General features: G+C 42.8%; 1 protein-coding gene across 1 annotated transcript; it reads left to right on the plus strand.

Moving 5' to 3' along the window:
• The first annotated feature begins 5,050 nt into the window (after positions 1-5,050).
• Positions 5,051-12,136, plus strand: LOC125551678 (uncharacterized). The gene is made up of 8 exons (XM_048714958.2): positions 5,051-5,175; positions 8,055-8,078; positions 8,621-8,726; positions 9,289-9,357; positions 10,042-10,538; positions 10,647-10,908; positions 11,496-11,704; positions 11,796-12,136. The coding sequence occupies exons 1-8, from the start codon at positions 5,171-5,173 to the stop codon at positions 11,860-11,862; spliced, it is 1,239 nt and encodes a 412-aa protein (XP_048570915.1). The 5' UTR covers positions 5,051-5,170; the 3' UTR covers positions 11,863-12,136.
• The last annotated feature ends 1,773 nt before the right edge of the window (positions 12,137-13,909 follow it).

A 13,909-nucleotide genomic window follows, 5' to 3' on the forward strand; every position in this document is an offset into this window, starting at 1 on the left:
CTCCACTGTGAGGCCCTCCTCCCGTTCCCCTTGTTTCTCCCCTTGGAATCGGCGCCATAGACCCGCCCCCACCTGAGTTCGCCATGGCCAGACCCTGCCGTAGCCACACCGAGCGCGCTCCCAGCGCCTCTGCCCGCCTGAGGCCGGCGCCCTCGCGCGTGCGCGTACGCCCGAGGCCGCACCCCCCTGCACACTGCTGCTCTGCTTCTTGCTGTTGCTGCTCTACTTGTGCCCGCTGCTACTGCTCTGTTGTTGACGCTACTATGGCGCTGCCATTGCTATTTGCTGCGCCCGCCTGGCCGCGCCGACCGGCCGCGCCCTGCTTCCTTCGCCGCACGCCCTCCAGGTCGTGCGTCACCGCGCCCGGCGTTGGCCGCCAGCCCACGCCGCCCGCTCGCCGGTAGCACCCTCGCCCCGACTGGCCGCTGCTTGCTACTGATGCATGCTGCTGCGCTGCTTTTTTTTACTGCTCCTGCTATTTCTAGCCGCCGCTGCTCTTGCCTAGTGCTTGCTACTGTAGATGCTACTAGCTAGCTTTCTTATTTTTACAATGACTAACCCTCTATACTGTCTCTAAATGGTGGTTAACCAACTACTAACATGAGCAAAAATAGTATGAGTAGAAAGTTTGCATGACGAACTCCATTTTATTCCATTGGACCAAATCTCTTCGATGCCTGGATTAAATCATATAAAAATCGCAAAATGCTATGTTCAGATAATAGAATCAACTTCTAGCTACGTGATGTGTGTGTGCGGGAGTGTGTGTGGCCAGCTGTGCCATAGCCGTGTGTGGCCGGTCATGCTAGTTAGGAGTAGTTTAATTAGTAGGAGTACTAGTTAATTAGTCTAATAGTAGATGACATGTGGATCCCCGCTTCTAAATTAACTAGTTAAATAAACCTATTAAAATACTAGTCAATGACAGGTGGACCCCCTCTAATTATCCACTTAAAAGAAAATGTTGAATATGTGTCAATGACACCTGGGCCCGATCTGTAGTTTTGACCAGTCAACAGTCAAACAATTGACTGTTGACTAGACTGTTGACTAAGTCGACTGGACCCCTTGGTCCCACCTGTCATCCACTGTGGCTCCCACGATGGGTATAGAAAGTATATCCTGTTTTTATTTTCGAATTATAATAAATTCAGAATTAAAAAAATCATTTAAAGCTTTAAAAATTAAAATAAAATAAATCGTACCTCGGATGAAAATACTTTATACATGAAAGTTGCTCAGAACAACAAGACGAATCCGGATACGCAGCCCTTTCGTCCGCCACACATCCCTAGCATAGCAAACATGCAACTTTTCCTCTCCGATTCATCTGTCCGAAAACGCGAAACACCGGGGATATTTTCCCGGGTGTTTTCCCCCTTCACCGGTATCGCCTCATACCGCGTTAGAACATGTTTAGCTCTGCCTATTGTCCTGATATGCACTTGCTTGCTATGTATTTACTGTTTCTCCCCCCTCTTCTCTTCGGTAGACCCCGTGACGATGCTGATGTCCCTGTGGTCGACTACGTCACAGACGACCCCTCTCTCTTGCCAGAGCAACCAGGCAAGCCCCCCCTTTGATCACCAGATATCGCCTACTCTTCTCTATACTGCTTGCATTAGAGTAGTGTAGCATGTTACTGCTTTCCGTTATTCCTATCCTGATGCATAGCCTGTCCTTGCTATTACTGTTGTTACCATTACCTGCTATCCTACTGCTTAGTATAGGATGCTAGTGTTCCATCAGTGGCCCTACACTCTTGTCCGTCTGCCATGCTATACTACTGGGCCGTGATCACTTCGGGAGGTGATCACGGGCATATACGATTTACTTCACACAGTTACATTACCTGTGATACTGTTCGGAGATGGGGGCTGAAGGGGCAGGTGGCTCCATCCCGGTAGAGGTGGGCCTGGGTTCCCGACGGCCCCCGACGGTTACTTTGAGGCGGAGCGACAGGGCAGGTTCAGACCACCTAGGAGAGAGGTGGGCCTGGCCCTGGCCCTGGTCGGCGTTCGCGGATACTTAACACGTTTAACGAGATCTGGGTATTTGATCTGAGTCTGGCCATTTGGTCTATACGCACTAACCATCTACGTGGGAGTAGTTATGGGTATCCCGGCGTCGTGGTATCAGCCGAAGCCTTCGTGACGTCAGCAACAGAGCGGCGCGCGCCGGATTGGACTGGAACGCCACTAGGCTAGGTCTGCTTCCGGCCGTCCACGCAACGTGCATGTGTGCTAAGGGCGATGGGCCCAGACCCCTGGGCGCTTAGGTTTAGACCGGCGTGCTGACCTCTCTGTTGGTCTAGGTGGGGCTGCGACGTGTTGATCTTCCGAGGCCGGGCATGACCCAGGAAAGTGTGTCCGGCCAAATGGGATCGAGCGTGTTGGGGAATGTGGTGCACCCCTGCAGGGAAGTTAATCTATTCGAATAGCCGTGATCTTCGGTAACAGGACGACTTGGAGTTGTACCGTGACCTTATGACAACTAGAACCGGATACTTAATAAAACATACCCTTCCAAGTGCCAGATACAACCGGTGGTCGCTCTCTCACAGGGCGACGAGGGGAGGATCATCGGTTAGGATTATGCTATGCGATGCTACTTGGAGGACTTCAGTCTACTCTCTTCTACATGCTGCAAGACGGAGGCTGCCAGAAGCGTAGTCTTCGACAGGACTAGCTATCCCCCTCTTATTCCGGCATTCTGCAGTTCAGTCCACATATGATACCCTTATTCCATTTGATACCCATGCATATGTAGTGTAGCTCCTTGCTTGCGAGTACTTTGGATGAGTACTCACGCTTGCTTTCTCCCTCTTTTCCCCCTATCCCTTCTACCTGGTTGTCGCAACCAGATGTTGGAGCCCAGGAGCCAGACGCCACCTTCGACGACGACTCCTACTACACCGGAGGTGCCTACTACTACGTGATGCCCGCTGACGACGACCAGGAGTAGTTAGGAGGATCCCGGGCAGGAGGCCTGCGTCTCTTTCGATCTGTATCCCAGTTTGTGCTAGCCTTCTTAAGGCAAACTTGTTTAACTTATGTCGGTACTCAGATATTGTTGCCTCCGCTGACTCGTCTATGATCAAGCTCTTGTATTCGAGCCCTCGAGGCCCCTGGCTTGTAATATGATGCTTGTATGACTTTTTATTTGTAGAGTTGTGTTGTGATATCTTCCCGTGAGTCCCTGATCTTGATCGTACACGTTTGCGTGTATGATTAGTGTATGATTAAATCGGGGGCGTCACACACACGCCGCAGTTATCCGTCGTGGACATGTTTCTGTGTTGTAGCAAGTCTCCTGTCGGTAGTGAGTGTTGGGCAAGTCTCCAAGTGAAAACTTTAAGCTTCAACGGCACCTGTAGCTTCCATAAGGCCGACCAACTCGACATCAGACCCCGGAGATTGGAGGTATGCTCTCCTTCCTCTAACCATGCTTCTCTTCCACTCTTTATGCGGTATATTATTTTGTACGCTGTCCTGACAGAGAAAAGGCCTCTCGGGTCCTCGGACCACGCCCAAAAATCATCAACTTGACGGGTGCAAATGGGAATCCTCAGGATAGCCTCGGCATCCATTGGAGCAAAAACTTGCCTGATCAAACCTTCCCTCCAAGAAGCGGATGATGCATCAATTAAGTCTGAAATTACTTCTGGAGGGTTATGGATCAAGGAAGAAATCGGCCTCATCATACCTGCTCTTGGAATCCAATTGTGCTGCCAAATATTGGTCGAGCGCCCATCTCCTATCCGCATAATCGCACCCATTTTCATCATGTCCCTTCCATCAACAATTGCTCTCCATATCTGTGATGGGTGTGAGCCCAACTCTGCCTCGAAGATGGATGAGTTAGGGTAATAAGCCGCCTTTAGAATGCGTGCACTCAAGGAGAGCGGCTCTGTCAGGCACCGCAAAGCCTGTCTAGATAGTAGAGCCAGGTTAAAAACTTCCATATCCTTAAAACCAAGACCACCCAAGTTTTTGGGGTTTGTCATGGCGTCCCAAGATACCCATGCAGGTTTCCTCCTCCCATTTTTTTGAGCCCCACCAAAATTGCCGAATAATTGACGTTACACTATCACATAGACCCCTCGGGAGGCGGAAGCAAGACATAGAGAAAACTGGTATGGCCTGTGCAACTGATTTTATCAACACCTCTTTACCTGCTGCTGACAATAATTTCTGCATCCACCCCTTCACTTTTTCCCACACTCTATCCCTCAGATAACGGAATGTGCCATTCTTTGACTGACCAACCTCTGTAGGCATCCCCAGATATTTTTCGCTAAGGGACTCATTCTGAACATGAAGGATGTTTTTTACTTGGTTCTTCAAAACCTCGGGGCACCCTTTGCTAAAGAATATTGAGGACTTGTCAGTGTTGATTCTTTGACCGGATGCGCCGCAATAAGTACGAAGTAGGTTTGATACCGCATTTGCTCCCTTCACACTAGACTTAAATAGCAACAGGCTGTCATCCGCAAACAGAAGGTGATTCACCACAGGAGCTGTGGGTGCCACCCTCACGCCATCAAGCACCGATGACTGAGAACTATTTTTTAAGAGGCACGAAAGGCCCTCTGCTGCCAATAAGAATAGGTAAGGGGAAATGGGATCTCCCTGCCTTATACCTCTGGATGGTTTAAATTGCTCCAACTTTTCTCCGTTGAACAAAACCGAGAAAAACACTGATTTTATCATTTCCATTACAATATCAGTCCATGCTGTGGAGAAGCCCAATTTCAGCATGATCGCAGGTAGGTATGCCCACTCAACCCTACCCAGCTTCAAGGCACATAGACTGCAATTTACTCTGCTACCGGCGAGTATCCAAGCCTCATTCTTCACGGCAGGCCGGGCTGAACAACCTGTGTTCAGCCCAACATGTTCCACTAGCCCGCACACGGAACTCCCGGTCCCGGTCAATCCCCACCACTCGTTTCCCCTCCTCACCCTGCCCCGTTTATTCCATCTCCCCCCTACGTACCTCCTGCCACCGCCGCAGCACATCCCCGAAAGCTAGGTTTTTATCACTCCACCCATCATCGCCTCGGCGGCCGCACAACCGGCCCTCCCCCCCCCCCCCCCCCCCCCCCCCCCCCCCGCGAAGCCCCGATCTCCTTCACCTCTCCTCTCTTCTCCGTGCCAGATCGTTGTTTATGAGGTATGAATGGACTCAATCGCTGCCTTACTAGATCTCTGCCTTTCCTTGTTTGATGGCTGATGGATCCGCGGAGCTTCGTAGGATTGCCTGGATCGGAGGGATGGACTCTTCGTCCTGTTTAGCGTGCTAGTATTAGTAGGTTGTGCTTGGTGGCGATAGTTCATGATTTTCGCGCTCTCGGATGCAGCAATCGATTCTGGGAGTGCGAACAATGGTGTTAGCGCGACATTCCAGTATTCCACACTTGGTTTTGATCAGATCCAACTGATTTTGCGCGGTTAGGTTCTTGTTTATTAATCCGTGCGAGGTAAGTGTTTTCCTGCTTATTAAGAAACGTGCACGGGAGTTTTCTTTCCGACGTTTAGGGTTTCTTGATTTTCCTAGTTAAGAAGGGATTTGATGATCTCTTGATGTTGTGAATCGTTGGATGAAGTTGCTATGATCTTATCAGTTCTTTAGATTCCTTGATTCCTTGGTGCACAGTAATTGGTTTGCCCCTATTATTATTATTATCTGAGATGAATATTTTTTCAATTTTTTATGGACACATGTGATTGTTCTATGTTACTTGCTACTTTTTTTTTGGGCCTTGGATTAATTGAAGCAAGGTCATCTGTTACATGAATTCTTATTTTGACAATTCTTACTGGTCTCCGTTTCTCTCGATAAATATTTATTTGGTCCCCCCTTTGTACAACTCCGAGTTTGTATGTGCCGTATCAATATTTCTTTGGTGAGCATATGAATTTTCATATCAACTGATTATTTCGTAATGTTAACTGCTGTGGTTTAATTATAACAACATGGGACTTTATTGGTGAAAACCTGTATTTTTGCGATCTATTGCATTTCATTGTGATCTTTTTATTGACTTGTATGCTAAATCTGCTCATCTTAGTTGTGACGAATGAGTTTCCGAATTTTGTTGCTTTGTCTATCTTTATTATAGCAAAGAGTCCTGGATTGGTGAAAGCTTCTTGCCTTTGCTTGACGTGTATATTTCAAGTAGACGCTCCATAGTTGGTAAGCAATATTTGCTAAATTTTGTACCTAAGCCAACTAAAGGTCGACAAGGAAGCCAATATCTATACCTAATAATAATAATATTGAAGGGAGGATTCTTTCTTCCCTCAAATTTTCGTCCGTTACCCTGCCTTTCATACATCGCAAATTTTCGTCCACCACCTCAACATGCCTTTCGTATGTTGCTGGTTACATCCGCGTTAATGGGTCTGCTTCCCCGCGCTGCTTTGCTAATGAGCCTGCATATCAACGCTGCACAACTCCGTTTGAGCAGCTTTCCCCAGGCCAAGGCCCAGACAGAACAGCATTACTATCCTATAATCAGCTAAAAATAGGCAGCTGTGGGAATCAAACTAGTGACCTGGAGTGGTAAATTCTTACCCGCTAACCATCTGAGCCAGCTGAATTTTGTGAAAACTGTACGAACTTCCCTTATTTTTGTATTGATCAAGTGGTGTTTTGTGAATGCCGCCCTACAACCAAAAGAGACTCTCTTAACTTGCTGCTGCCATGCTTAACTGCTTGCACTGCTCTTAATTGCCTTCTGATAAGCTGCTGCTTGTGTGCTAGATGAATGGATAGCAGGGAATCATATTGAATTGGAAAATATCGAGAACATATGGGCTTGATTGAAAACTTTTAAAAAAGAGACCAGAAGAGTATGTGTCTGAGAAACATCACCTGTTTTAACTCTTGAAACAGGCTTCCTCCTCGCTTTATATATATGAACGCCCCGCCAAGGGCTGAACAGATACAAGGTGATGAGAGAAACCTCTTACAAAGCAGATGAAAGATAAAACAAAAAAATACAGCTGGACAACATATTAACGCACACACCCAGTTGTCACCGGAGAAGGCTGCCTACTGTGTACTCTGAGCTGTGGAGTGTTGATCCTGCCTGCAGACAACAAGGATTGAGAGCGGAGATAACCTTGTCACGTGTAAAGGATAGGGTGCCACCGAGACTGCCTCACACCAACGCCTAAGATCTTTGAGAACCCGTTTTTAACAACTAGCCTCCTTCGTTTTTTTAGCAAAGACTATAATACACTGTAGTTTTATCTACAGTTATAGGAGTTTGTTACCTCTGTGTTTTCTATCGAAGATTAAATGCGAGTATTATATGCATTGTTGACTTAGTTGAAGATTTTAACAAAATTTCTATGAAATTAGTATAGGGTCCCTGATCAAGTTTGCCGGTAGAATAATGTATATATCTTTATTAGCCCGTTGCAACACACGGGCATATGTGCTAGTGTAAAATAATGTTAGCAAGCGAATTGCCAAGTGTGGAATCAAACCAAGTGAAGGACAACTGTTGTTGGCTTGCCGACAATTTACCTGCCAACCAAGCAGCCTCAGATATCTTTGTACGAACTGGTATGTTAGATCTAGGCATTTTAGGAGGGATTGACAAGTAGGAAGTAAGGGCATGTTCGTTGATTTTGTCAACGTTAACTCTGCCACAGCGAAGCTTAGGTAGTGTGTATGACTAAGCAAGTTGGCAAAACACTGACTCACACATGGGGATATGGATAATAAAGTGCAGCAGAGCACAACTGTGGGAAGGATCAATGCCTAAAAGCTTGTGGCGTGCCTACAGATAGCCATGGCAAGGCAAACTGTGGATCAAACCAAATATCCCTTAAGTAAAAGTCCTGTGGTTGTAATTTTAATTTACAACATTTTGTATTTCGGCTCTTTGTGATCTTTTTGTTCAACAAGTAGAAACCAATCAGGCACAATAGTGAATCTGTAGGCCACTATATTCATTCGCCGAGACGAAATTTCTAGCTATTTTATTTCCATATCATTTTTTCCTGGTATGCTCTAATTTGTGTTAATATTCATTGCAGCTCGAAGGAGAAGCCCACCCTCGGGTAATACTCCTGTGTTTACTCGCGCCCTTGTTCACCGTCGATGCTGAGATCATATTAGTTAATGTATTGTTGATTTGTGATGCAACCGGACATGTGTCTGCCCAGCTATTCATATGTGTCTAATAAATTCATTTCACCGATACTTTTTGTCTGCATGTTATGGATTTCTGACTTTTCAGTGCGGCACGCCTTGTGCAATAAAAGGTGGCATTCTTTTTTATTTTTTTGGCCGGAGTGCTTTGGCCTCAAACCCTAGTTCTTCTAACTCGGTTTGTCCCTAATCAACATTTCATGCGACACTTATACAAATTTGTGTTCACAATATCATAGTGTTGTTTGCATTTGTCTTGATATCTTTTTATGTTGTTCCAACTATGCACACTAACATAAGAAACTTTCTTCCTGTTGAACGATATTTGCTTTACGTAGTTATCTTATTATAATATGATTCTGATTTACTTCCTATCTGTTATTGCCTGCAAATTCTTTACGTAGTTATCTCGTGTGTACCATTATAATTTTTTATGTAAAAAATACTGCAGAGGCCAGCGGATTAAGACCCGCAAGCGGAATATCGCAGCTCCTTTGGACCCTTCGTCGTTCTCTGATGCAATTGTCCAGATTTATCTGGATAATGCTGGAGATCTGGTTAGCCACTGTTTAACTTACTGAATTTCACCTGTTGTAATGCTTGTAAGTTGTAAGCGTCTGCAGTTGGGAAACATTGTCGAACATCAAAATGTTACTTCCTCGTGAGATATATGCAGTTAGCATTTTTTGAAACATTGGGACATCTCAGGATTACTTCTATTTGCAATAGGTAGTTTTAGAAAATCCACCTTTGGAGTTTTGCCTGGTAAATTAGCTAAGGACTTTCAGTGCCTATCAATTGAAAATGAAATCGATCAGTGCTTCTCTCTTTGACAACTTATTTCATTAAATATGGTCAACTTCCAGTTCAGTCAATGCAACAGTTTTGTTTACATATCATAGATTTGTGCGAGATAAAGGAAGAGTTGCATATAGTGAATAAAAGCGGGGTCCTTTTTGAAGATTAGGCTGATTAGCTGGACTAGGGCGTTGCTTTTTTCATCTTAGTTAACATCTAATATGTATCTATGACTAATGTTATGAATCTGAAAAACGCCTTTGCCTTCTATCTTATTTTTCTACCCTGAGCAGTCAATATGAATAAAGTGATGTCTTGCAGGAACTTGTTGCCAAAAGTATAGAGTCATCAGATCTCAACTTCTCACGTTACGGTGACACTTTCTTTGAGGTATGCATGGTCCAGTTTCTATATTGAACATTTTTCATGTATGCCTCGTTTGCATATGGTCATGCCTTTCTCCCAGTATCCACATTTATGGACCGCTTAATTGAGCTACACTGATTATCTTTGTTTCTACAGTTTATATTGCAAGAGTCTTGAGATTGTTTGAAAGTGTCCTTTTCTGAATTTTATGCTTGTTTACAGTTGGCTTGTGTAAGATTTGGAACTCCTTTATGAAATTGCAATCTTCATGCTAACATTTTCCGAATATGCATGTCAAACTTTAAAATTGAATGGCTTTGAATTCTGTCTAGTTAAAATTTAAATTGTCTTAAGTGCGCAATTCACTACTTTCAATTTTTTAAGCATACATTTTATTTACAAAAGAATCGATTATTATATGTGAAGCAAAAGGTTCGACACGAGTACTCTTTCGTTATCTGCATGCTAGAAGATTGGTAGACAGTGGATCAAGTTATTGTTTGCTGTTTTTGCTGTTTTCCTTTTTCATTTTGCAATCTGAAATTTCTACTTCTGATTTCCTCTTATTCATTTTCAGTTACCCATTTTTATATGCTCAAACTGACTCATGTTTCAGCATTAACTCTTGCACAGTGGCATACCTATAATAAGTAGCCCCCCTCCATGCAAATCAGAAAGGTTAATGTTTGAGTGAATGCATGAATGCAGGTTGTTTTCATTGGTGTGCGTACTCAGCCTGGTACGATTAAACCCGAAGAAGAGGGAGAGCGCCACCCCTATTCTCTCATTGACTGTGCAGCACAACGTGAAGCAATATTACCTTATGTCCTCTTTATTCAGAAAACATTGCGCAGGAGGCCTTTCTTAATAAAAAGTCTTGAAAATGTTATGCGAAAGTTTCTCCAGTCCTTGGAGTTCTTTGAAGAAAATGAGAGACAGAAACTTGCCATTTTCACGGCACTTGCATTTTCTCAGAAATTATCAGGTCTGCCACCTGAAACTGTCTTTCAGCCATTGCTTAAGGACAATCTTGTTGCCAAAGGGATAGTTCTTTCATTCATTACTGAGTTCTTCAAGGAATATCTGAAGGAAAATAGTTTGGATGATCTGATTGCACTTTTAAAGAAAGGCAAAATGGAGGACAATTTACTTGAATTTTTTCCATCAGGAAAGAGAACCTCTGAGGCTTTGTCTGAGCATTTCACGTGAGTTTTTAGACGCTGTTTCTGTTAATTCAGTTTCTTCATTTGCATGAGAGTGTAGTTTTGTTGTTTATTTTGTTACCGGCTGATGTTTTTACTATTTTGCATCAGCAAAGAAGGTTTGACTAGCCTTGTTGAGTACAATACCAAGAAAATGTTTGAAGTTAAGCTCAAGGAGATAAAGTCAACTCTGACCACTATGATCAATGAAGAAGCTGAAATATCTGAAGTAACTGAGGTTGTCAAGCAACAGGTTAAAGATGCTAAATTTCCTGATATAGAGGTTGTTCGCATGCTGTGGGATGTGCTGATGGAGGCTGTTCAGTGGTCTGGAAAGAACCAGCAGCAAAATTCTAATTCAGCACTTAGGCAGGTAAGATCTGTCTTGGAATTATGTTTTTCTCTTGAAAGTGCTCATAAGTCCTAGGGAAAGAAGTACATCTCAAGTAACAACATAATAAGCTTTCCTACACCAGGATACTGGGTTCAGTTTGCTTTCAGCGTTGCACAATGCTACCTACTTACCTCACATCCAAACAATGCTGTTGGACTCCGTTGATCTTGTCCCATGTGCTATGGATTGTTTTTTTGCTTACACATGTCCTTATGAAACGGTAAATTTGTTCTGGCAAGTTACATAGAAGTTGAAAATATAAGACATGTCAAGGATTTTTGTTGCTGTTGATAGGCTTCTAAGTTTCTTGCATTGAGTGCGGGCTGGTTATTTTGTTGCTTTGGAAGTTGGTAGAGTGAATTTGAGCATTCTATTCTTGTGAAAGCTATAACAAGTGTGGCCTGTCATGGGATAATAAGCTTAGGGCATCTGTAGCTTGTTAGTTAGGCATGTAGTCCCTCTAAACAATTGTAAGATGTTTTAAATCACTTGAGGGAGTAACTACTAGTGATGTTATTTTGAAAGGGATTCATCTTATTTGTTGTGTTGTCCTTTTGCATTTACAGGTGAATGCTTGGGCTGGTCTTATGAATGCATTTTGCACAAGTGGAAAGCTAGAACTGGAACTCATATACAAGGTCCAGACACAGTGTTATGAGGATGCTAAGTTGATGAAGCTGTTCCCTGAAATTATAAGATCACTGTATGATCAAGATGTCCTAGCTGAAGATACCATACTTCTTTGGTTCCGCAAGGGTTCAAACCAAAAAGGAAGGTAACTAGTTACTGAGAAGCCATCTGTTAGAAATATTGATAGCATTTTATCTTGATGAAGCTCCTAGTAACTGTAGTTAATCATTCGGCAGGCAATCTTTCGTGAAAGCTCTGGAGCCTTTCGTCAAATGGCTTGAGGAGGCAGAGGAGGAAGAATAAAGAGGCATGGTTGTTGCTTTAAAATGAGTATTTCCTTATACCCCATGTTTGCGGAGGCGGTGGTCATCCTTTTGCTGCTTATTACTGAACAAACCTTTTATATTCGCATGTGAGCATTGCTGTCGTTTTCGACATTATTGTACCAGGATTTGGAAGGAACGTTGCCTACTTTTGTGTCGTGTATTAGTTGTTACATGGATATTTATGCAGAGTGCACATTTTAACCCTGGACTATCTCTTCAATTAAGAAGAGGCGAACACAAGTTTATATTAACTGTCAGGGACCATCTACGAAGCTGGTGATTTGATTCTCGCTAGTTTCGTTCCAAGCTGTCTGATCAGTCTGAGTGCTTTGCTTTTTTTTGCGGCAGTGGACGCTATCTGAGTGCAAAACGGTCTTCATGAACAAAGTTAATCACAGCTGGTCAAAATAAGCTTAAAATTTGAATAGATAAAAGAACTCAAAATCTGAGAGTACTCTTGAGCTCAAATGAGCTTTGATAAACCGTAAAAATGAAAAAAAGAAAATATTCTGACTTCTTTTGGGTAAACTTTGATAAATGGTGTTTGCAAATTTTTATCATGAGATCACATTAGTTGAAGGTGTGGCAAAAAAAAAGGAGTGCTGCAAAATGCTTTTGAAAGTAGCATTTTAGGAGCATCAATTTTGTTTCATTGGTCACAACTTCCACAAATTTGATCTCATGATAAATATTTGCAAGCACTTAGAACCTTTTATTTTTTGCATGCAGTGAAGCCTTCTTTTTTGTGCCACATTATCAAAATTGTCTAGTTATGTATGATACTTCCATTGCGGACAACTTAGTACAACCCACTTAGGAGTTGGTTGAGGGGTCACTTCATTAAAATTGTCTTGTTGACATGTATGATACTTCAATTATGGACAACCTTAGTGTTACAGTAAAACGAAAATGAATGGAAGTGAATGGATGATTAGTCCTGGTTCTGTTGATTCTTAAGTATATATACATCTGAAAGAGGTGGGGAGAAAGTGTCTGTTTGGAGGCATTCCTCCACAACAGGTGCCTGTTGGAAATAGAGGTGTCTGTTTGGAGGCATCCCTCCACAACACGTGCCTGTTGGCAAGCGACTGTTCGGGGTTGGACACACCCCTTTGCTAATAATTGTTTGTTAATTAGCATGTGCTAATTAACAATAGACATGTACTAATTAATCCACTAATTAATTCCTAACACTCCCCTTGTACAACACCGCTTCTTAATGTTTCATCGTTGAAAGCTTCTTCTATATCGATCTTCCATCTTGAGAAATCTTTTGTATAATCTTGAGTCTCCCCGAAAAACTTTGTGGGAAAATATGAGAATAGAGCAAATATGTTACTAAAACTCCTTTAACCGGGTGAGAAAATTAGTAAGAAGAAAATGATGCAACATATTATGATTATCGTCTCTTTGATAACTCACATGAGAAAAATCTTTGAAGAAGGAGAAAACTCATTGGTGAGTTTGGAAAACATTAAATATGCTTTGTATACTTTCCTTTAAAAACCGTAGTGGGAAAAAAATAGAAAGTATTGCATATGTCGCCTCGTTAAAAACCTATTATGAGAAACTTCGAGAGAAAGCTCATAAGGGAAAAGAGTGGGATCTGATATGCCATTGAAAACTTCTTCAAAACCCAGTGGGAAAAATATAAGAAGAAAATAACATGACATAACATAATATTTGTCTTTTTTAACTCAATATCAGAAAATCCATAGAGTTTAGAGCATAATAAATATGTCGTGTATACTCTCCTAAAACCCCTGGCTGGGAAAATAGAAAGTATGACATATGATCTCATGTTGATATTACCTCAATTAAAACCTTAATGAGAACCTGCAGAAGTAAACTCATAAAGGAAAAAAGAGTATAATATGGTGCTTTGAACCATGAACATGTTTTTGGAATGTTGAAGTTGGTAGAGACTTCATAAACAAATCAAGAAGGTTGTCACATGATTTGACTTGCAAGATGAGCAATATAGTGATATTACTTACTATGTAACCTGTTTGCACCCGGAAAAC

Source organism: Triticum urartu, chromosome 4A, assembly GCF_056163025.1.
Source record: "Triticum urartu cultivar PI428250 chromosome 4A, HENAU_Tu73, whole genome shotgun sequence".
In the NCBI taxonomy this organism is placed as follows: domain Eukaryota; kingdom Viridiplantae; phylum Streptophyta; class Magnoliopsida; order Poales; family Poaceae; genus Triticum; species Triticum urartu.